Source organism: Cryptomeria japonica, chromosome 4, assembly GCF_030272615.1.
Source record: "Cryptomeria japonica chromosome 4, Sugi_1.0, whole genome shotgun sequence".
Classification (NCBI taxonomy): domain Eukaryota; kingdom Viridiplantae; phylum Streptophyta; class Pinopsida; order Cupressales; family Cupressaceae; genus Cryptomeria; species Cryptomeria japonica.
This window is the reverse complement of record NC_081408.1, coordinates 134,708,600-134,733,223: the sequence shown is the minus strand read 5'-3', so window position 1 is coordinate 134,733,223 and position 24,624 is coordinate 134,708,600. Positions and strand designations below refer to the sequence as shown.

Sequence of the window (24,624 nt, the reverse complement as noted above, 5' to 3'; positions counted from 1 at the left end):
AAATAATGAATCACGACCCATAAACTGAAAATGTGGAGGATATTATATATTTTGTCCAATCGAAAGAAGCGAATCGAATACAAAGTCATAGCAGAAGCAAATCAGATTACAAATACAAAGTCATAGCAGCGAATTGACCAGCTGGAAAAGGAACAGCTATAAAGAAGCGAACAAGGAGGTAGATCATAAAAGAGCCCCCTACATTGGCAAGAAGGCAGCTTGGGCAATCTTTCAAACTCCGTTGTCAAACCAGAATAAACTCCAAATCAAGCTCGGCATTATCAGAAAATACCGCCATTTTCAGTAGAGGCATGGAGGATATGATCAGAGTTGAAGTGTGACGCTGATGGTGGACCTTGGTGGACCTTAGCCTGAAGTTGAGAGATAAGACATTTAGCCTGCAGCCTGATTTCATCTTTGATAATACTCTCCATCTTTTAAACTATTCTTATAAGTTAATCATCAAGCCAATCCAAACTAAAGTGTGCTTCCACAATTTCAACTGTAAGCTCCGGTACAAAAATGTTCTTGGCCCTCATCCACTACCTATGTTACCAGAAACGAGAAACGAGAAACGCAACCGCAACGGCAACGTGATGAGAAACGCAATTTTAAAAGGTTGCGTATAAGAAACGGATTGTATAGATATATATATGTATATATATATATATATATGTAAAATAAAACAAAATTAATTTTAAAAATAAAAACTATAATACACATCTCTAATTAAAAATTTAAACATTGTTATAAAAATATTTAATTTCATTCTTTCATTTTAAAATAATTTATATAAAACACTTTTCACAATGAATATAATAAAACCAAACCACCAGGACAAAAATAAATGTGTCATAGTTAACTGGTCATACAAAAATTATAAATTAATGTAAACTCCAATATTGGTAGTTATAAACTCCAGCTTGCAATGTATAACTTAATGTTAACTCCACCCCCAAGTTACGGAAAGAAAATGCCTAAACTTTTGTTTAAATTTTAACTGCAATCTGGAAAAACGAAAATCATCGCTTGGAAACGGCCGTCAGCAACGGGAAACCCGTTTCGACCGTCGAAACGCGAAACGGATGTCTCCCGTCGCGTTTCTGGTAACTAGGTCCACTACTCTCCAATCTTCCAATCACACACAACAAGCTTCAGTGAACTTAGTTCACAAATAGTTGTGGGTAACCTTCTCAAACGAGAAAATTCTCTCATATCAAACTCCCTTAATTTCTTGAGTTGCCCTATTTCCTTTGGAAGCTGTTTCAAGCCCTCACATACTGAAATGTCCAGATATTCCAACTCTTCAAGCTTTCCAATTGATACTGGAAGCTCTTTCAGGCCTGGTAATGCTGATAGCCTTAATATTCTTAGATGGCTCATATTTCCAATATCATATGGTAAATTCTGCAGCAGATGGCAATTGGTAATAGACCATGACAGAGCATAGGGCATATTGCAGATCTCAAGAGGCAACTCTTCCAAATCACTGCTGTGGTCCAGGTTAAAATGTTGTAGCTTGGTTGTGTCGAATGTGCATATATTTCTAAATCCTTCACATAAGCTCAAAGATATTTTCTCTAAGCTTTGTAGTTCTTCAATCCTCTGTTTCCCACCAAGGGGTGAAATCAACCTCTCGGAGGGAAGATAAGACTTCTTGATTTGATTGTTGCCTTGTTTGTACAGCAATTGAATACCATGAAAAACTTGAATTTTTTCATGGACTTCAAAAATGGGGAAAGAATATATTCTCTCGAAGTGAAGGCTAACAACAGAGCCTCTGTCTCGGGCAAATCAATATCATGCAAGTGATTTTTCTCCATAGGTTCTGCATATAAATCACCAAGGAAATTCAGTTAGAACAATAGTTTATGTAGGCTGTTGAGTTTATGCAGTGAACAAATGATTGGCATATCAAAGCTTTGTAATAGGTTGTTGAGGATGTAAAATTTATAATATGCAGAAAACCATGTCTGAAGTTGAATTCTATTCTAACATTTGATATCAAAGGTGAACATTAAAAATAATGGTTTAGTATTTCAAAGAAATAGCCAAGATGCATGTGTAAGTTATTGATCAACTCACCTGCGAGAACAGAGAGCATCTGAGTGTCCAATACACTATCTTTAATCAACTCCCCTTCACTTAGCAAACCACACTCCGTCCTTGTTATGACCAATCTCTTGCTGTGGACTGCCTTGTTTTTGTGTGCCAAATATGATACCAAATCTCGCATTACATTATATTGGGAAATGTATAACTCCGAGGCATTTGCATATGAGATTGTTCTACTTCCCCTGTTAAGTGCAAGCATGTCAGCTTAGCATTGAAAAACATAATAACAAGAGATGCAATATATAGAAGGAAAGGCAATTACCTTGATTTTCTTGTAAACTTTAACAGGTTTTTGTTTGTGAGTTTTGATAAGATGGCAAAAGCATTATGCTTCTCCAACTTTCGACCATAAACCCAAATGTCCAATAGTGCATCAACACATATTTTCCTGTCCTGTGGCAATATTGCTAGGTCTAAAAAACACTCCATGGTTACATCATCCAAGGAGTCTATACCGGTTTGAAATGATCTAAATAACCCTTTTTTCTCATAATCTAATATGTATTCTCCTTTAGAAAGCTGGTTCTTCCAGACCTCGTGGGGTTCGCCATTGAAAGAACTTCCAATCACCTTTAGAGAAAGTGGCAGACCATCACATTTTGCTTGCACCTGCAATTCATAGAAAATTTATAAGCAGTCCGTGAAGAATAACAAATCTAAATAATAAACAATTGATTGGTTTTATATTAAAGTCACAAAAACAATAATTATAACAATAATTATTTAAAAAAAAACATACCTCTTGCATTATATTTGCATCTTTATCACTTGAAATTGATGTCTGTCTAGTAGCCCAGAAGCAGAAAAGTGAAAGAGCATCCTTTGCTCCCAAAAATGGCAGTTGATAGAGCTGTGTAGAAGGGTTTGTGATAATGATTGACTTGTCTCTAGTCGTTATGAGAGTCTTACATCCTGAACCTTCAAATAATAATTTTTCCAAACTGTTTATAGAGCAAACATCATCCAAAATAATTAAAATTGGCTTAGATCGACTCAAAATCAACTGCTGCAGCTCAATGTGTACATTTTCCACATCCAACTCTGGTCTTTTCCTTCCAGCTATCTTCTTCCAAACAGTCTCTAATATCCCTTTTAGGTCTAGGGATTGTGAGACACTGACAAAAACCACGTTGTTGTGAAAATTGTAGTCACATAAATCTGTCCACTTAATTAAATGAATACTTAGTATTTATTTGATTATTTAACCATCAGTTAATAATTAATTAAATTAATATTTAATTAATTCATCTTAACCCTCTTCTCCTATTAATTAAATAAATTATTCAATTTATTTGATTTAATTCACTTAACCAAATTCATACCATTAATTAAATAAATAAATCATATTTGTTTAATTAAATCTTCTCTCACATTTAAATAAATTAATATTTATTTAAATCCCCCAAAATCCCACCTCTCACATTTAAATAAATTAATATTTATTTAAATCCCCCAAAATCCCACCTCTCACATTTAAATAAATAAATCATTTATTTAAATCACCTTTATCCTCCACCCACTTGTATTTTCCTACAAAAGCAAGTTGCACAACTATTTTAAATAAATTATTTATTTAAAATCCTATTTATCCTCACCCACTTGAAGCCTTTAATGGTTTCCCTTAAAGTATTCAAACTTGATGGCTTTAAAGTCTTCAAACTTGATGGCTTCCTTCTATAGTCTTCTTAAGACTTTAATGGTTTTCCTTAAAGTCTTCAAGCCTTTAATGGTTCCCCTCAAAGTCTTCAAGCATTTTAATGCTTTATTTTCCTTTTTTTCATTTAAATAAATTAATATTTATTTGAATATTTATCCAAATACAACTTGCACACATTTATTGAAATAAATGAATTTTTATTTTAAATAAAATCCTATTTTCCCTCACCCACCAAATCCACTTGCAAAATCTAATCCCCTTCTAGATTCTTCTAACCCCTTCCTAATTAACTTAATCCATCCCCTAATTATTGTCACATTCCTAAGCAAAATGGAGTCACTTCTCAAAGCCTAAAAGTCTTTGATAACCATTAAAGGCTTTCAACCTTCAACCACTAAATGGCTCAAAGTCTTTGATAACCATTGAAGGCTTTCAACCTTCAACCACTTAATCCCCAAAGTCTCCAATAACCATTAATGGTTACCTCAAACCCTCCTACATGGTTAAAACATTTGTTTTGACTCAACCTCTACCCAACCCAAGGGTCTCATCAAGCCTTTAATGTTTTGACCATGATTATCTCTTAATCATTTGCACAAAGGTTTATCCTTGCATTAACTCCTAATCCAGTGGGTAATCCTATTTTAGACTTGACCCTTACCTTCTAGATAACCATGAGGTCTCCTCAGGCATTTAATGCCTCCAACCTCTTCTCTCAACCCAATCTTATGTTGACACTTGTCACCATTTCATTGGTGCAAATTGTGCACATGGATCCCCAACTTTCAAGCTTGACCCTTGATTAAACCTTTCAATCCTAGCCATCCATTGCTCCATTTTTCCTATAAATAGAGCCCATTCCTTCATAATCCAGATCCTGAAAACTTGTATGCATCTAAGCTATAGACATTTTAGAGAGCATTTAGCATAGCATAACTAAATCTTGTCTTTTTGGTAAAATACATCATTTTAGCATTAAAAATAGCTTTTCATTTCATGTTTGGAGCTATTCTACAATCTCAATCCTCCATAAGCATCCATAGTGCAAAAAGCTGCTGAGAGCTACACTATTTTGGAACTTGGAGAGGAGAGGAACAAGGGAGAAAGAGCTAATATCATGTTAAGAGATAGTTGGAGATATCTCGTTGTCTTACTTCTTTAGTTAGATTCATTAGCATGTTTTTAGTGTCTCCTTTGGAATGCCTTCATGTGTTTGATTTTTGATTGACTAACTCTAACGTCTTGTGTGTTTTGTGTTGTTTGATCAAGAACTAACATTTTGCCATTTAGGAGGGCATCAAAAATAATCTGGAACTCATAAAAAACAAGTGTCTTTAACATGCATGAAAATATGTCCTTTAACCTAAACCATAGAGAACCCCATAATATAACACAAAGATTGAATTTTAATGTGACAAAGTTCTCTTGGTTTTGTTTCTAGAGGTGTCTTCTATACGATGATATTTAAAATTAAGAGGACAATTAGTTAAATTTAAATATATGGGTTTATGTTTGATATTTAAAGAGTCCATTTCACTAATATGTAAACATGGTGCCTTTAGATTTTTTTTTAAATGCATTCGTTTAGATTAGAAAGAAAGAGGAAGTATAAGATTTCTAAATATTTCTTTGCTGATAGAAATTTGTCTCTGTTTTTTCCTACTTTATTATCTGTGCTCCATGATTCTTTGCTAATAACTTCTCCCCTGTTTGTTGTGTTTATGTTAAATTCTACATCGAGTTATCTGCATGTAGAACAGAGGTAGCATAGCAGAAATAATAGGAATTTCTTCATGATTTCAAAGCACTACATATAAACAAAAGTTTGATTCAGTTTTCTGGAGAGGGGAAAATCTGTATGTAATGGCTTTTTGTTTGTTTGGTTTTGTGGTGTGAAAAAAAGGCTATGAGTAACATTCCATCGGTTGCATTTGGTCAAAATGTTCTCCTGTTTTTGAATCAAGTTTTGTTTGTTTTTAAGCTTCCAATTTGATTACGATAGAGAGGTTAGCCCGTCATGCGGCAAAATACAATAAGAACACGGCTGGTATTTGCTAACTTTTCTCATTTTATATGCATACCTAAAATCTTGACATGAGAAAAGGAAACCCAGAAATTACAATGACTTTTGAAATATTAACATATTTATTTTATACTCTTGATGAAAAACTCACTAGTGAAATTTGCATTCTTTCTTACTTTATGTTTAAAATTTCTCAATGATTTTTAGTCAATAGTAGAAATGTAGATTGTAATTTTTTATAAGAAATGTTCTATCTTATTTCCTTTTATAATTTGTTCTAATACATTTTAGGAGAAGAATTTTAAAGAGGATTTTTATAATTTGTTCTTATCCATTTTAGGAGGAGATTTTTGAAGGAGATTTATTGTAACAAGAAATGTCTAAGATATAATAAAGTGAGGATAAAGGGTGGAATGGTGTATAATGAAAGTAGTGGATAAGGGAATAAATAGTCCAAGAGTGTAAGAAAGGTATATTGCTTTATCTATTATTTGTTTATACATATTTAATAGGATTAAATATTTTTAAAGAGGTATTTTATTAAGATTTAAATATTTTTTCTGTCATAGTTTTTAGTAAGATTTTTTAAACAAATTAGATATTTTTTTGATTTTGATAAGAAAGAATTTAAGATGTTCATTCCAATCTATCAAGTAATTAATTTTATATTGAGAAATGATATCGATTGTTTGAAAGGGCATATTTATTAGACAATTTATTTTTTCAAACATGTATTTGAACTAGATTTGAAATATAATAAATTAATTGAAATTATACAATGTAAACTTTGGTATTGAAGAGGATACTAAATTGGTTATGATAGAGGTTTGCAACTTGAAATATGAGGTCACATTGAAATTATCATATTGCAACAATTGTGCTCTGTAAATTTTTAAATTATGCATGAACCTTGATTAAGATTTTACTTGTAGCCTTGATCCTCATACTTGTAATCTTGTCTTGAAAAGTACAACCTTAAATCTTATGTATAACCTTGAACCCTAAATATTTAGCACTTCAATAACTATAGTTAATGTTCTCTTATACATGCAACTGTAAACGGAAAAATTGGTGGTGTTTAAAAGACACCATTGAATATTTGTTAATATAAGGGTATGAAAATGATGAGTCCTTTTATGCCCTCATCAAACCTTGTTGGTTGATTCAATGATTTTTATAAGTGTTAGAAGAAACTCCAAGAGCATATACAACATATGTGTAAATAGATAAGAATGGTGTAGTAGAATGATTCACTAAGTGTTTGAGATTCCGTATGATGATGAAAAAACAATAATGTGAAATGAAGGTTTTGAAAATTCATAATTTGAGTTTTTTATATAATTTAGATGATTGTCGCACAATAGATCTGTTCAACTAGTTAGGGCACATTATATAATTACTAATTAATTAGGTCCTTTAATTACTTTTTCACTTAAGCTAAACCTAGGTTATTTTTCCTTTTATTTAATTATCTAATAATAACCTAATTTGTCTCATTCATTATGATTGTGACACTTGGCGCTAGCTAATTTAATCTTGCATTAGGGATTTGCATCTAGGGTTTCATTCATCCTATTATAAGGATTCATTCATTCATTGTAATTGTATCTCCAATATTCTTCTGTGCAATTATATAAAATTCTCAAGTTGTTATAGAGCATATTATTTTTGCTTGATCTCCTTTGTGTGATAAGTGTTTTGCTTGCAAATGATTCTTGGCTCCGTGGTTGTATCATGAACTCCTACAAGGGCATTATAGATGGCATAATAGAGCTATATACATATTTGATTTATTTTAAATGTTTTTATTTTGGAGTGATAACTAATGATGTCAAACAATTATTTACTTTATGAAATAACCTAGGAGTGATGTCCTTTTATATATGTCCTAGGAAAATAATTATATTTTTTTGGCATGGGAGTAGAAAATAATGGTAGTTGGAATTGATTCAACATGCAACCTTAATTAATTTTGAAAATGGGCAAAACAAGTCAAGGCCATCTACAACCATGAACTAGGTCACGGTCATATCCATGATCATGGAATTGATAAAGGAAAATATGATTTGAGAGAAAATAATATTTTGAACATAGGTAAGGTGATGCTTAAAGTATGAATTTGAGTTTGAGGTTAGTGGAAGAGTCCAATCATTTAAATAATGAGTTAGGTAAATGTATTTATAATACACATACAAAGTGGTATAAGAGATAAAAAGAAAATTTGTCAAGGATGCACTTTTCACCCTTGAGTTTTTTCCACTTTGGTGTGCATGAGCAAGCATATTGCAACAAACAAAACAAAAAACAAATAGAAGCAAAATAATTTGGGAAATAATCTAGAGCTCCAAATTATAAACTATGCATAAAAAAGGAAGAGGACAACAATGATATATTCTTCACAAACTTCTTGTAATACTTTGATAGCTTGCAACAGATCTGGTTAAGAACCTCTGCAAATCACTTCACTAACTCACTGCACCAATTTTCTCATACCAAACCAATACTTTACCTTTGTCTGGTGATGGGGTGATTGTGTGAAATAACAATGTTGATAGCAAGCCCTATAGATTCATAGTAATTAGAGGGAAACCTCAGAGTGATCCAATGGTACAACATGGACCCTTTGTCATGAACACCATGCAAATCACTTCACAAACTTCTTGCAATATTCTGATAGTTTGCAATAGATCCGATTAAGAACCTTTGTAAATCACTTCACTAACTCACTACACCAATCTTCTTATACCAAACTAGCACTTTACCTTTGTCGCATACCACTTCTACTCTTTGCTCATGTTCATTCCATTTTCATACTCTTGCTCACATATATACCCTCACACTCCATTCTTCAACAATCAAAAGAGATCATGTGTGTGCGTGAATTTGGAAATATACAACAAGTCGGCCTCGGAAATATTTATCAATTTTTTTTTTAATTAAAATACTAGAATCATCGGAGAAAAATATCAATATAGATTTTCAAATTTGGCCAGATCAGAAAAGAACATATCCATGAAATATCAACATGCTACCATAGGGTATGTGCAAGATCAAGGGGGGCCAAAGAGTGGCAATGGAGAAAAAAATGCATTTTCAACCTTTCCAAACACGCCAAAATCCGCTTTGACTTTTTGTTTGGGTCGGGCAAAATTTGAATTGGTTTGGTAATACCAAACCAAATCGGATATCCGATAATATCGGATATCCGATTTGTAATGTCACTATTGTGATGTCACCATTGTGATGTCACCATTGTGATGTCACTATTGTGATATCATACTTTTCAAATCGGATATCCGATTTTATCAACATAAAAAATATAGTTTAGTAAAATGGCCATAACTTTTGCGTTTCTTATCGAAATTTTGAATTTTTATAGGCGTTGGAAAGGTAATTAAAAGACCTATCAAATGAATGAGGTATTTTGATGATATTATAGACCAAAAATTAATTATAATCATTTAAATTTAGTCCTTCAATTTTAAAACTTTAAATACTCACAAATTTTGCATACAAAGTCTCATTTTTTTCCCTATCACCTCCTTTATCTATCACTTGTCTATCTCTAATTATATAATATATTTTATATATCTCTTTCTTCTCTACTTATGTCACTTATTTTCTCATTCCATGTAGATAAATAAATTCCCAAGTTACATGCATCTCTGCATATATCTCCATCTTTCTATTCATATATCTCCCTCTCCCACTCCATAATTGTCACTCCTTATTTCTATATTTCTCTTTAATAATCTCTCCTCTCTATTTATATCCCTCCTTTACCTTATCCTACCTATACTTATATGTTACTTGTCTCTATCACCTCCTTTCTCTCCCTATCTTGTCCCCTCTCTCTCTATATCCCTATAGATCTATCTTCATGTATATGTCTATCTCATTATCTCTAAATCTCACTTATTCACTCCATCTCTCTCTCCATTTTTCTTACTCTCTCTATCACGTTCTATCCATATCTATCTTTATCTCCATCTTCACATCTCCATCTCTTTCCCTATCGATCTCTCTTTTTATATGTTCCTCTATCTTTACATATATTCCTCTATACATGATTAATCTACTTCTCTGTCTCTTCCTCTATCGCCCTCTTGAAGTATCTTTCCCTTTCTATACTTTTATCTCTTTATTTACTCCATCTTTATATATCTTTTACTCTCTCCCCACATCCTTCTCTATAGTGCCTTTATATATCTCTATATCTTCCTATTTTTCTCTCTTCCTATCTATCTATCCCTATCTATAATCTCTATCTCTCTTTCTCACTCTCTTGCACTATCTATATATCTCTATCTATCGATATTTCTCTTCCTTTATATCTCTCTATCTCTTCCTTTATTTATCTCTCTCTTTACCCCTCTCTATCCATTTTTATCTCTCCATGACCCCTTGTAACACCATACAATCCCTTATGACAACATATGGTATCCTAAGGGGTCATATAACACCATATGACCCCTTATAACACAAGAAGACCCATAACAACATGATATGGTGTCCTTAGGGGTCATATGGTGTCAGGAGACACCATATGACCCCTTAGGACACAATACGACCCCTAACGAGACCTAAGGGTTCATTTGGTGTCCTAAGGGGTTATATGATGTCCTAGGAACCTTTAGGACATAATATGACCCCTCAACACACCATACAACCCCTAATGACACCATATGGTGTCCTAAGGGGTCGTAGGACACCATATGACCCGTTAGGATATAATATGACCCCTAACAACACCTAAGGGGTCATAGGACACTATATTACCCCTAACGACACTATATGGTGTCTTAAGGGGTCATATTGTGTCCTAAGAGTTCATAGGAGACCATATGACCTGTAATGACACAAAATGACACCTAACAATACCTAAGGGGTCATATGGTATTCTAAGGGGTCATAGGACACCATATGACCCCTTAGCACATGATACAACCCCTAATGACACCATATGGTGTCCTAAGGGGTCATAGAACACCATATGACCCCTTAGGACACCAAACGATGCATATTGATACTATATGGTGTCCTAAGGGGTCATAGGACACCATATGACCCCTTAGGAGACCATATGACCCATAACAACATAATATGGTTTCCTAGAGGGTCATAGAACACCATATGACCCCTTAGAACACCATACAACCCATAACGATGCCATCTAGTGTCTTAAGGGGTCATAAGACACAATATTACCCCTTAGGACATAATATGACCCCTAACGACATCATATAGTGTCCTAATGGGTCATAGGACACCATATGACCCCTTAGGACACCATACAACATCATACCACCCTTTACGACACCATATGGTTCCCTAAGGGGTCATATGGTATCCTAAGGGGTCATATAACACCATATGACCCCTTAGAAAACAAGAAGACCAATAACAACATGATATGGTGTCGTAAGGGGTCATATGGTGTCATGAGACACCATATGACCCCTTAGGAAAAAATATGACCCCTAACGATACCTAAGGGGTCATATGGTGTCCTAAGGGGTTATATGATGTCCTAGGAACCTTAAGGACACAATATGACCCCTTAACACACCATACAACCCCTAATGACACCATATGGTGTCTTAAGGGGTCGTCGGACACCATATAACCTGTTAGGATACAATATGACCCCTAACAACACCTAAGGGATCATATCGTATCCTAAGCGGTCATATAACACCATATGACCCCTTATAACACAAGAATACCCATAACAACATGATATGGAGTCCTAAGGGGTCATATGGTGTCAAGAGACACCATATGACCCCTTAGGACACAATATGACCCCTAACAATACCGAAGAGGTCATATGGTGTCCTAAGGGGTTATATGATGTCCTAGGAACCTTTAGAACACCATATGACCCCTTAGCACACCATACAACCCCTAACGACACCATATGGTGTCCTAAGGGGTCGTAGGACACCATATGATTTGTTAGGACACAATATGACCCCTAACAACACCCAAGGGGTCATATTGTGTCGTAAGGGGTCATAGGACACCATATGACCCCTAACGACACTATATGGTGTCTTAAGGGGTCATATTATGTCCTAAGGGGTCATAGGACACCATATCACCCCTAACAACACAAAATGACACCTAACGATACTTAAGGGGTCATATGGTGTTCTAAGGGGTCATAAGACACAATTTGACCCCTTAGCACACCATAGGACCCCTAATGACACCATATGGTGTCTTGAGGAGTCATATGGTGTCCTAAGGGGTCATAGAACACCATATGACCCCTCAGGACACCATACGATGCATAATGACACTATATGGTGTCCTAAGGGATCATAAGACACCATATGACCCCTTAGAGGACCATACAACTCATAACAACATAATATGGTGTCTTAGAGGGTCATAGAACACCATATGACCCCTTAGAACACTATACGACCTATAACGACACCATGTGGTGTCTTAAGGGGTCATAGGACACCATTTGACCCCTTAGCACACCATATGACCCCTAATGACACCATATGGTGTCCTAAGGAGTCATATGTTATCCTAAGGGGTCATAGAATACCATATGACCCCTTAGGACACCATACAATGCATAATGACACTATATGGTGTCCTAAGGGGTCATAGGACACCATATGACCTCTTAAAAGACTATACAACCCATAACAACATAATATGGTGTCTTAGAGGGTAATAGAACATCATATGACCCCTTAGAACACCATACGACCCATAACGACACCATATGGTGTATTAAGGGGTCATAAGATACAATATTACCCTTTAGGACATAATATGACCCCTAACAATGTCATATAGTGTCTCAAGGGGTCATAGGACACCATATGACCCCTTAGGACACCATATGACCCCTCACGACACCATACCACCCTTTACGACACCATATGGTTTCGTAAGGGGTCATATGGTATCCTAATGGGTCATATAACACCATATGACCCCTTAGAACACAAGAAGACCCATAACCACATGATATGGTGTTCTAAGGGGTCATATCGTGTCATAAGACACCATATGACTCTTTAGGACACAATATGACCCTTAACGATACCTAAGGGTTCATATGGTGTCCTAAGGGGTTATGTGATGTCTTAGGAACCTTTAGAACAGAATATGACCCCTTAGCACACCATACAACCCCTAACGACACCATATGGTGTCTTAAGGGGTTGTAGGACACTATATAACCCGTTAGGACATAATATGACCCTTAACAACACCTAAGGGGTCATAGGACACCATATGACCTCTAAGGACATTGTATGGTGTACTAAGGGGTCATATTGTGTGCTAAGAGATCATAGGACACCATATGACCCCTTAGCACTCTATATGACCCCTTAGGACACCATATGATGCATAATGACACCATTTGATGTCCTAAGGGGTCATAGGACACTATATGACTCCTTTGGAGACCATACGACCCATAACAACATAATATGATGTCCAAGAGTGTCATAGAACACCATATGACTCCTTAGAACACCATATTACCCATAAAGACACCATGTGGTGTCCTAAGGGGTCATAAGACACAATACGACTGCTTAGGACATAATATGACCCCTAACGACGTTATATAGTGTCCTAAGGGGTCATACAAAACCATATGACCTCATAGAACACGATATGACCCCTTAGAACACCATACGACCCTTTACGACACCATATGGTGTCCTAAAGCATCATATGGTATCCTAAGGGGTCATATAAAACCATATGACCCCTTAGAACACAAGAAAACCCATAACAACGCGATATGGTGTCCTAAGGGGTCATATGGTGTCATGAGACACCATATGACCCCTTAGGACACAATATGGCCCCTAACGATATCTAAGGGGTCATATGGTGTCTTGAGAGGCTATATTATGTCCTAGGAATCTTTAGGACACAATATGACTCCTTAGCACACCATACAATCCCAAACGACACGATATGGTGTCCTAAGGGGTCGTAGGACACTATATGACCCGTTAGGACACAATATGACCCCTAACAACACCTAAGGGGTCATATTGTGTCCTAAGGGGCTATAGGACATCATATGACCCCTAACGACACAAAATGATGCCTAACGATACCTAAGGGGTCATATGGTGTTATAAAGGGTCATAGGACACAATATGGCCTCTTAGCACACCATACAACCCTTAATGACACCATATGGTGTCCTAAGGGGTCATAGAACACCATATGACCCCTTAGGAAACCATACAATGCATAATGAAACCATATGGTGTCCTAAGGGGTCATAGGACACCATATGACCCCTTAGGAGACCATACGGCCCATGACAACATAAAAATGGTGTCCTAAGGGGTCATAGAATACCATATGACCCCTTTGAACACCATACGACCCATAACAACACCACTTGGTGTCCTAAGGGGTCATAAGACACAATATGATCCCTTAGGACATAATATGACCCCTAATGATGTCATATAGTGTCCTAAGGGGTCATAGGACACCGTATGACCCCTTAGGGCACAATACAACCCCTTAGGACATAAAATAAACCCTAATGACACCTAAGGGGTCATAGGACACCATACGACACATAACAACACCAAATGGTATCCTAAGGGGTCACATGGTGTCCTAAGGTGTCATAGGACACCATACGACCCATAGCACCATATAGTCTCCAAGCATATGGTGTCCTAAGGGGTCATATGACACCATATGACCCATTAGGACACAATAAGAGCCTTGATGATAGCTAATGGGTTATATAGTTCATAGGACACCATATGACCCCTTAAGACACCATATGACTCCTTGCGAAACCATATGGTGTCCCAAGGTATCGTATGGTATCCTAAGGGGTCATATAATATCCTAAGGGGTCATATGGTGTCCTAAGGGGTTATAGAACACCATATGACCCCTTAGGACACCATAAGACCCATAACGACACCATATGATGTCCTAAGGGGTCATATGGTGTCCTAAAGGGTCATGGACACCATATGACCTCTTAGGACATAGTATGAGCCCTAACAAAATCTAATGGATTATATGGTGTCTAAGGGGTCATACGATGTCTTGTGACCCCTTAGGACACAATATGACCCCTTAGCACACCATACAACCCCCAACGACATCATATGACCCGTTCGGACACAATATGACCCCTAACAATACCTAAGGGGTCATATGGTGTCCTAAGGGGTCATAGGATACCATATGACCCCTTAAAACACTATACGACCCCTAATGACACCATATGGTGTCCTAAAGGCTCATAGAACACCATATGACCCCTTAGGACACCATAAGACTTATAACAACATCATATGGTGTCCTAAGGTGTCATATGATGTCCTAAAGGTTCATGAGACACCATATGACCCTTTAGGACACCATATTCTCTCACATTATTTCTTTTCCTCAATTACCCTTGATCACCTCTCTCCTCCTATGGGTTTATAGATACTTCCCTCTCCCCCTCTACCCACCCCCTAATTACTCTCTATGTCTCTCTTCACCTCTTCACCTCTGTCCCCATCTCTCTTCTCTCTTTGTTGATACTTTTCCCTCTCCCCCTCTCCTTCTACCCCCTAATAATCTCAAACTCTCCCTCTCATTCTCTCTTCACCCCAATCACCCCCTCCCTCTATCTCTTTGCCTTCCACCTAATTACCTATAGCTCTCTCTCTCTCTCACTCTCTCTTCCCCCCAATTAATCTCTCCTTCTCACCTCTCTCCCTCTCTCCTTTTTTTGATACTTCCCTACGCCCCTCCTTGTCCCCTCTGAATTTTGTTGCTAGAGATGAGAAGGAAATGCAGAGAGACTACTCTAGATCTTAGGGAAGAGAAGTGACAGAGAGGAGGAAATTATGAAGAGGTAGAAATATAAGCACCTTGTAGAGCTTGAGAGATTTAATGAGGTATTCATTGATAGTTAGAGATATAGGTCTAGAGAGAGATGTATAAATATGGACAAAAGAGAGGGAGGAAGAAACACATAGGTGGAGTGATAGGTTTAGGAGAGAGAGGTGGAGAAAGGAACAAACATAGATGACATGGCTTATCAAAATTTATCGAACTCAATAAAATTCATAAATTTTCTATTATTAATTAATTACTTATTTAGTTTATTTTGATATGATTGTTACAAAAATTCATGCAATAGGGAAATCATATGAAAAAGTCATGAGTTTTTTATGTTTTAAAAATGAAGGATGAACTTAAATGAATTATAATTATTTTTTAAAATAAATAATTGAAAATATACCTATTCCATATCATAGAGCTCTTAATTACCTTTCCAACACCTGTAAAAAATCAAAATTTTGATATAAAACGCAAAAGTTATGCCCAATTTACTATTATATTTTTTTTTATTTTTTCAAAAATCGGATATCCGATTTTAAAACATAAATTTTTCCCTCCACATTTTGGTTCGGGTATGCTTCGGGATTTGGCTTGGAAGTGACAAGCCTGGAAAGTCAACTGAAAAACGTGTTTTTCAGTATTCCCTGATTTTCCAGACTTTACACTGGTGGCTGACGACTTTTTTTATAGCCAAAATTGATAAAACGAAAAGGTTTTTTAAAGACATTCTCAGCTTTCCAACAATATAAGGCTTGTCTTATTTTGATTTTAATAAATAATTATTATTTATTTTCTAATTGAATTCTGACAAAAGTCCTGATTGATAGATTGATTGAAAAATACTCATAACTTTCAAACCACATAACAATTTTTGAATCTAAAACATGCATCACATCCTATGCTTCGTCTACTATAGGGAAAAATTAAAAAAAAATGAATTTCATAAGGTTTTGACCAAGTTAAAGTGGTCAGACGTAGGAGTTTTTGAATTTCTCAAAAGCTATAGTAAAAAATTCATAAATAATTATTTACTTTATAAAAAATTATAAAAAAATATGTGTCACATCTAGACATGAGTCTAATACTTATATTATAAAAAAATATTATGATTTTATTGTGATTAGGGTGGTCAGACATACACTTACTTCTTATCTTTTTCCTGAAATTTTTGTACCACTGCATTGAAATTTGAAATTTTCATCAAATAGGATTTTTTTTTTTCAAAAAACAACTAGTATCTTAGAAACTACATTCAATTTTCTATAGATTCTCTTCTTACATTTTTAAAAATAATGTTCATAACTTATTCAATTTTTCATGTCAAGTTAGATAACTCTGATTTTTTGAAATTTCATTGCCACTTAAGGGCCTGTTTTGGCACACCATGATCCTGCACATACCCCATAATGTTGCAATTATTGGAGCACAAAATGGAACAACTGAGTCATAGCTAAGACCAAAGATTCTAGAGTGCACTAATCATGATCCAAGTCAACATCACACAATTCAAGACATGAAAACCAAAACACCAAATGAATGTTACCACCGATCAAATAAATTGGAGGAAACAAGAGCACAAAACTCTTCTCATCACAACATATCTGAACATACATTTGAACTATGACATCTATAGAACATCTTGCAAAGTATATGAACAAATGTCACAACCAACACCAAAAACTCTCACATTCATATACTCATGTCATCATGGGTATAGAACAATAATCATCTCAAACACTGCAACAACAACATCAACAACAATAATTTCAACAACAATAGTAACAACAAGGATCTTCAATCTGTAACATGCATACCTATCTTCCATTGTGTTTCAAATCAGCATATATAACCTCTTACATATCAATCCACATATACAACATTATATATTAATATAAAAATCTCACATATCAATCATATATCAATCAAGACCACCAGATTTGACATCAATGACAACAAAAATTTCTCAACAATCCCTCCTTTTGTCATTGATGGAAAAGAACATATATCAAAACTTTCCATAACTCCCCCTCAAATAATGCTTCCAAGATTCAAGACTCAACACAACATTTCTTTGATATACAATACTTCTCACCCTTTGACATCAAGGGCAAAGGGTAACAACAAAAATGAGTTACCAAAACAAAAACTGTACTACAAAGGAAAGAACACTTCATTTACTCTTCTGAAAGATCCTCTTATACTTCTCCTTCAATTCCGGATAGAAAGACTTCAAAGAGTTCATTTCCAAATGGATTCTTAAGCTCAAACTATCATTTTGAGTAATTATATCAACTACATTTGATATCGATATGGGAATAAAGATGTTCCACAAACACTTCTCAACTTCAAAGAGAATGTCAAAAAGATGTTCTAACTGAGGTTCAACGATATATTTTACTTTCAAGAATATACTTACCACATCTTCTTTTTGTTTTTAATAAAAAGTAAGATCTGATTGCAAATAATTTCTCTTCCTTCTCTATGTGTTAGACACAATGCACCACTGCGAGGGGGGTGAATCAATGGTTCTCAAACTTTTCCCTTCTAACTATTCTATGTGAGCATGCTGATTAACAGATCTAGCTAAATGCAGACTTACCGATTAGTGAGGAGATCAACACAAATGCAAACACACTCAGAGGACAACATATAACACCAGTATGTATGAGGAAAATCCAAGATGGGAAAAACCTCGGTGAACAATGCTGTTGGAGTCTGCTGCTCCAACCCAACATCACAATCAAAAATTTCTTACAATGTTTAGGGCACCAACCCAAGGAGCTACAACCCTTGACTGATTTATGGGCTACAACCCAAAGGAGCTACAACCCCTACACCGAGCTACGATTCAGTGAACACAATACATTATATATTCAAATGCAAAGGTAGTAGGGTGACAACAAGAAGTTGAGTCCCACTTTTGGGCAACATGTGGAAGTGTTTTCCCTATTTTTAAAATTTTATGTCAATTGATGTCAAAATTTGAGGCACTTATTGAATCTCAAAAAACTTCAATAATAGAAAATGTAGTGCTCGGAGTCTAATTTTCAAATATGTAATTTATTTCAATACCCACATGGTATAAATTTCTTTTTAGTAGGCATGTTTACAAACCACTTTTTCAAAATGCCTGTTTCAGGACCATACCACACATGTGTACGACCACCATATTTTGACGTAAATAAATGAATTTTTGCAAATCCTTCTGGGAAAAGATACCTAAGACACCAAATATTGATGAGAATATATTTTTTAATTTTTTATAGAATATATATTTTTTTATTAATTTTTAATTGACTATAAAGTACATTTTTAAAACATCTAGTGTACGACCACCATAATTTGATGAAAAATTCATATTTTAAATTCAATTTTTTTTTATCTTCAAAAGAATCGTATGTAGATTGATGTCATATAGTTTATTTTCCAAACAACCTAAAAACAAAAAAAGTTATTAAAGTTTTACTGAACCTCACTATTTACATTTAGGTACCACTTTTGATTAATAAATAATGCAAAAATAGTAAAAATAATGATATCACTATGAAATTTACATTTTTGAAATCAGGATAGTGAGAACTCTAATGGGTTTTCGTGTCATCAAAAAATACTATCAAGAAGACCTTCAAAAAATTACGATAAGGCATAAATCTTGTATTCCAATGCCTTTGCTATTTTTTAGGAGGTCCAAGCATAGGCTTGGTCCCACCAAGCCTAACCCGAAGCTAAAATTGAGGCATATATGTGTTTCCTAATCTATCTTACAGGCATCTGTTATTTAAAATTCAAAAAATAGGCACCTGTTTTGAAATTTATAGCATTTTAAGAAACGTGTGCCCATTTTTAGAAACGTGTGCCCGTTTATAGAAACGTGTACCCATTTTTAGAAATGTGTGCCCATTTTTAGAAACATGTGCCCGTTTCTAAAAATTGTGCACCCATTTCTCTATGGTGGTCTGATCCTAAATGGGCACCCATTTTATTTTTATGGGTTAGGGCCTTGAAGCTAAACAAGTGTTTGTTTTTGAAAAAATGGGCGCTCATTTGTAGCAGCATAATTTTTTCCTCCCAGACTTCTACAAAATTGGGACCCGACTTCTTGCACCCACCCAATAATCTAGTTACAAATGAATCTTTTAACCTCTCAATACAATCCTTCCTGTCGGTAAGGTGTCTCCTCTGCCTTACTAATTCCCTGCTCACTCTGATTAAATCTTAAACAACTCAGTCACTATCTTGCTGGATCTCTTCTATCACTCTCTGCTCTCTTCTTCACACTGCTGCTACTTATTGGTTCCTTCTTCACTCAGCATATTGCCTCTTCTCTTCTAGTTTACCTCTATCTTGTCCATAGATATCTATCACTGCTAGTTCTCTATCATTTCTTCTTGCTTGATGGGATTCCTCTATTTCTTCATTCAACTTGCATTCAGTCTCTACCACCTTCTCACCGGTAGCCTTGACCTTACCAGTTAAACCCTCTTACCAGTTCTCCTTCTAATACTCATACACTTAAGTTCTTCGCCAAGTAGACTCAGACTGATTTGATTACTCACAGAGGTATACCAACACTCTGTTCAACATAGTCTTCCCATGCAGCATCATTCAACCTGCGTACTTTATTGATTTTGGCTTTCATATATATAAATAGGTTTTCCTGCCAACAACCAATTCGAACTTCAGTCGATTAGGGTTTCTTCCATTGATCAAATCTTCATCAGATCCGATCCAATCTACCTTGGATTGATCACTTGCATTGGAGGAATGCATTTGTACGTGTTTTCATCATCCAATGCATATTTGTTAAAAATAGCAAATCTAACGATGTTATTTAGCCTCAAAATCAGTCGACACATTTATGATCCAGTTGTTTCCTTCTTGAGGTAATCTACAGTCGGATATCAGACATTGATCATGGTGCCAACAGATCCCTGATCTTCCTCTGTCATTCATCTTTCATCTAGCCGCACACTTTGCAACTCCTCCATGATTGTCACAATCAACATTTAATGTCGACCAGTCACAACTACCTCATCGTCACTCTACACCAACCTGTGCAAGTTTGCCACTTAACCTCCACGTGGCATCACTATCGGTATACACCTTGGTTGAGTCATCTATGTCGGGCCAGACATGATCACCGACCATTATGCACTACCGATGTACATCTACTGGATCACCAAACCTGATGGTATAATAACCCTGCCGATATATCTTACTTTACTGTCTGACCTTCATGCCATCACCATTTCTATCCTATTGGTGTGTACCTTTATTCATTTTGTAGTAGCATCATGCACATCTTCTCCTAATTGACATCATATCCTTTCCTTCATGCTGGTGAAACTCATTGATGACATGAAGTCATCAAACTCCAACTATTCGGCATCAACCTTCATCGGCATCCTGATATCACCATGTATGTTCCTGTAGACTCACTAGCGTCCTTCTTCATCTAACTGGTTCTCCTCTCAATTGGTTTGTTAAGATGACACACACACCATTTCAACATCTCATACTTCCTTCAATGTCCCGGTAGCACACCTTGTTTTCACTTGCTCATCCAGTGTGTATCTCTGATCATACTCTTTGTAGGCTTAACTTCTCTCTAACATTGGAAGCATTCACATCTTCCGCTTGGTCATTTGGTCTGCTCATTCACTCACTTTCCTATCTTAGGGAATCATTTTGTTAGTACAAGTATGACTTCACTAAGGGGATGATACATCTTCAACTTGACATATGTCCCCATATCTTTTCATATGTCAGCATGCTTATAGAAGCATCTTACTCTTGTCAACGTATGACATAATCTGTGATAGCTTCTTTATCCGGTGGGAGTCCTGTTAGTTAACCTTTCACTAGAAATTTGGTGGCCTGCTCATACTTCTCCTCTGGTGTTGAAGTGAACCAAATAGTATTCCACCACTTCAGCACAATCAATGTTCATCATGTAGTCTCTTCATTTCAGTGGTATGCAACACCAAATGAACAACCCTTTTACTGAGTGGAGTGGTCACTTTATTGCACCTCTAGCATACCGGTACACATCGGTTCTTCCTTCTACACGAAGATGGTCACCTGGGTGTCCCCAATGACAATACATCAACTCTTCTACCATGTCGATCCATCTTCTATTTCGATTGACATCAAACTCTAATGCCAGCAACCTCTTTTCTCTACTTGACATCAATATCAGTGATACCAGTAACATCCTATACCGGTTGACATCAATGACAACATAATGCCAACACTGCGCACCATCGATATGAATAAAAATGTCAAACACCTTACCCAAGGAACACAATTCAGATTCAACAAAGTCAATTTTTTCTTTGATATGCTCCACAATAGCAAGCCATTGGAAACGGTATCCATAAACTTTGCTTGCTTTTACCACATAGACTCTCATATTATTTATATCTTCAAATAATCTATTCTAATCATATATGCACTTCTTCTGCGTGTCATTCTGAATATCTTTTTTAGCAACTGGTACCTTAATAGACTACTTCATCTGATCTCTAAGCACATCACACAGGATATTCAATAAGATGTCTGCAATATTGTTTAGAGAAATATAGTTCTCAACCAGGTAAGCAACCATAATTTCCTCAATTTGATCCTGATCATAAGTGGGACACTCAATCCACAATTCACCAACCTTTTTAAATCCAACTTCTTCCTTTAGAAAACTTAGAATATTATCAACACTGCATGGATCATCTTCTTCATCCTTTCTTTCTTCAACAACATGCTCATCCTTAACCATAATTGATGATTTTGGATTATCTAGAGAATAACCTTATGCACAACCTCGCTTTTTGCCTTCTTCATTAATCTTGGAGGAGACATCACTCTTTTCCTCTTTGAAATCTTACTACCAAAGGCACTTCCTTTAGGAGTATTGACAGAACTGGGAATCGAATTAGAGAACAACTTCTTTTGAAACTCCAAGAAGTATTCTCTGCATTCTAGATCTTTGTTTTCCAAACAAGATAGATATCTAAAAATATATTTTTCAACTAAAATGTTTGATTTCCATACAATATTTTCTTTTAGGGGCAAAGACTTTGTGAAATAAAGCATCAAACAAACAATCAAGGAGCCAAATCTGACAAGATAACCCTAGTCCTTAGTCATCATAATATTTTTTGCTAATTGTGCTCTCAACAATTCACATAAATTAAATATTTTATCTTCTCTTATCATCTGATGCACAATGTATACAATAATAGCCAAAGTTGAACCTTCTAGATATTTATGAAATAGATCTTATAAGAAACTCCATAAGCAACATACCTCATAGTAGGGTTGGAAATAGTGTTAATTATGAGTTCCCATTGATCACCTGATATGCCGATTAGGATTTCAACCTCTTTATTTTTTATCAGCTTCTTTACCAGAGGAGGTTGATTATCACATAAACTAGTCACAATAAAAACAACTTCATTCAAAATCAGATATTGCTTGTCCAACATCATATGATCATCCTCAATTTAATTCAAGATATATTTATCATGTCTTCATCTTTGAACCAATGAAGCTCATTCCAAATATCTAAACCCTTATGCCCTAAACCTCTAATTTCCTAGATACTTTCATTTGATAGAGAATTTACCAATTTCTTGATTTTCTCGTGATTGTATTAATCTAGACACAAATTCTCAATTATCTAAATAGTCATTATATTAGAATCCATAAGAGATGTAAAAAATACCTTATGTATGAATCAAATTCTAAATCTCCTTCTTTTCTTTCTCTACTCTTTAATTTATTCAAATCTAGATGCTAAAATGATTGAAATATTGAACTTTTATCTCACTTGGAACACCTAGGATTTCATTGCCAAAATATGTCTTATCAACATGACGTCAGTCAAAACTTTACTCTTCTGCATACACAATCTACCAAATCTTACATTGTCAGCAACATCAACACTAGCTTGTTTTGCCACAAGCATTCCCTTCTCATACGGGGGACACGTATATTTTTCATTGAATCCACCCTCAAGTACTAACTATCGGATTAGTTTCCGAAGGAAGAGGCACCCACACTAGACATAGGTACAAAGGGCTCAATAGATTCCTTCTTTTTCCATACCATGACGTTCCTTTTACTTTTCAAATCCTTTTCATTCCTGCAATTGTTAGCAAAATGTCCATATGTGTTGCAATTAAAGCTCTTTACCTTCCCATTTCCTAAATTCACTGGATTTCCTTTTAATCTTCACTGATTAGATTTATGACACCAAATTTATGACATGTGTGACATTGACCTTGGAAAAATACATTCTCTTGTGATCTATTTATTCTATTCACAAACAACCTATAGCTTTTGTTATTGACTTGACTATTGCAGTTGTTAGCCTTATGTTCAGATTTTCCACATCTAAAGCATTGAATATTCTGATTCACATTTCTTTTGCAATTAATAGCTTTATGTCCAAAATACTTGCACTGAAAATAATAGCCATTAAATGATGGGTACCTTTCAGCATTAGGTTGTGAAACCAGAGGTCTGTATGAAGTAGGTCTAGGAGTTCGAACTCTGTTTGCACCCTCAGTTTTCTTTTCAATCTCCATCTTCTCCTTCTCTTTACCTTTGTCTTTTGAATAATCAATAGTGAATCCTAATCCTTCCTTATCCTTGTGTGCTTTTTGCATTGGCAGAAGTTGGTCCAAATTGCACAACTTTCACAAACTTTAGCTTTTCTGATTTTAGCTTCAACAATTCTTGTTCTAACTTCCCATTTTCTTCATACTTCAGATTAATTGCATTCTTTAGACTTTCTTTCGCCTTCCTTATTTCTTCTATCTACAATTTTTAGGTTTACAATAGTCTCATTTGCTTGTTTCAATTCCTTAATAACTTCTTTATGCATTGTTTTGAACTTTCAGATTTGTTCTCTCAGCTTCTGCATGCATTCACTTGCTACCTTCACATTTTATTTCAATTA

The 24,624-nt window shown here is 35.4% G+C and overlaps 1 protein-coding gene across 1 annotated transcript; it reads right to left on the bottom strand.

Moving 5' to 3' along the window:
* Positions 1-1,119: 1,119 nt before the first annotated feature.
* On the bottom strand, positions 1,120-24,250 carry LOC131055879 (probable disease resistance protein At4g33300). The gene is made up of 7 exons (XM_059218907.1): positions 24,156-24,250; positions 2,855-3,230; positions 2,650-2,724; positions 2,378-2,508; positions 2,086-2,297; positions 1,698-1,828; positions 1,120-1,407 (listed from the first exon to the last, which is right to left on the bottom strand). The coding sequence occupies exons 1-7, from the start codon at positions 24,248-24,250 to the stop codon at positions 1,120-1,122; spliced, it is 1,308 nt and encodes a 435-aa protein (XP_059074890.1).
* Positions 24,251-24,624: the final 374 nt, after the last annotated feature.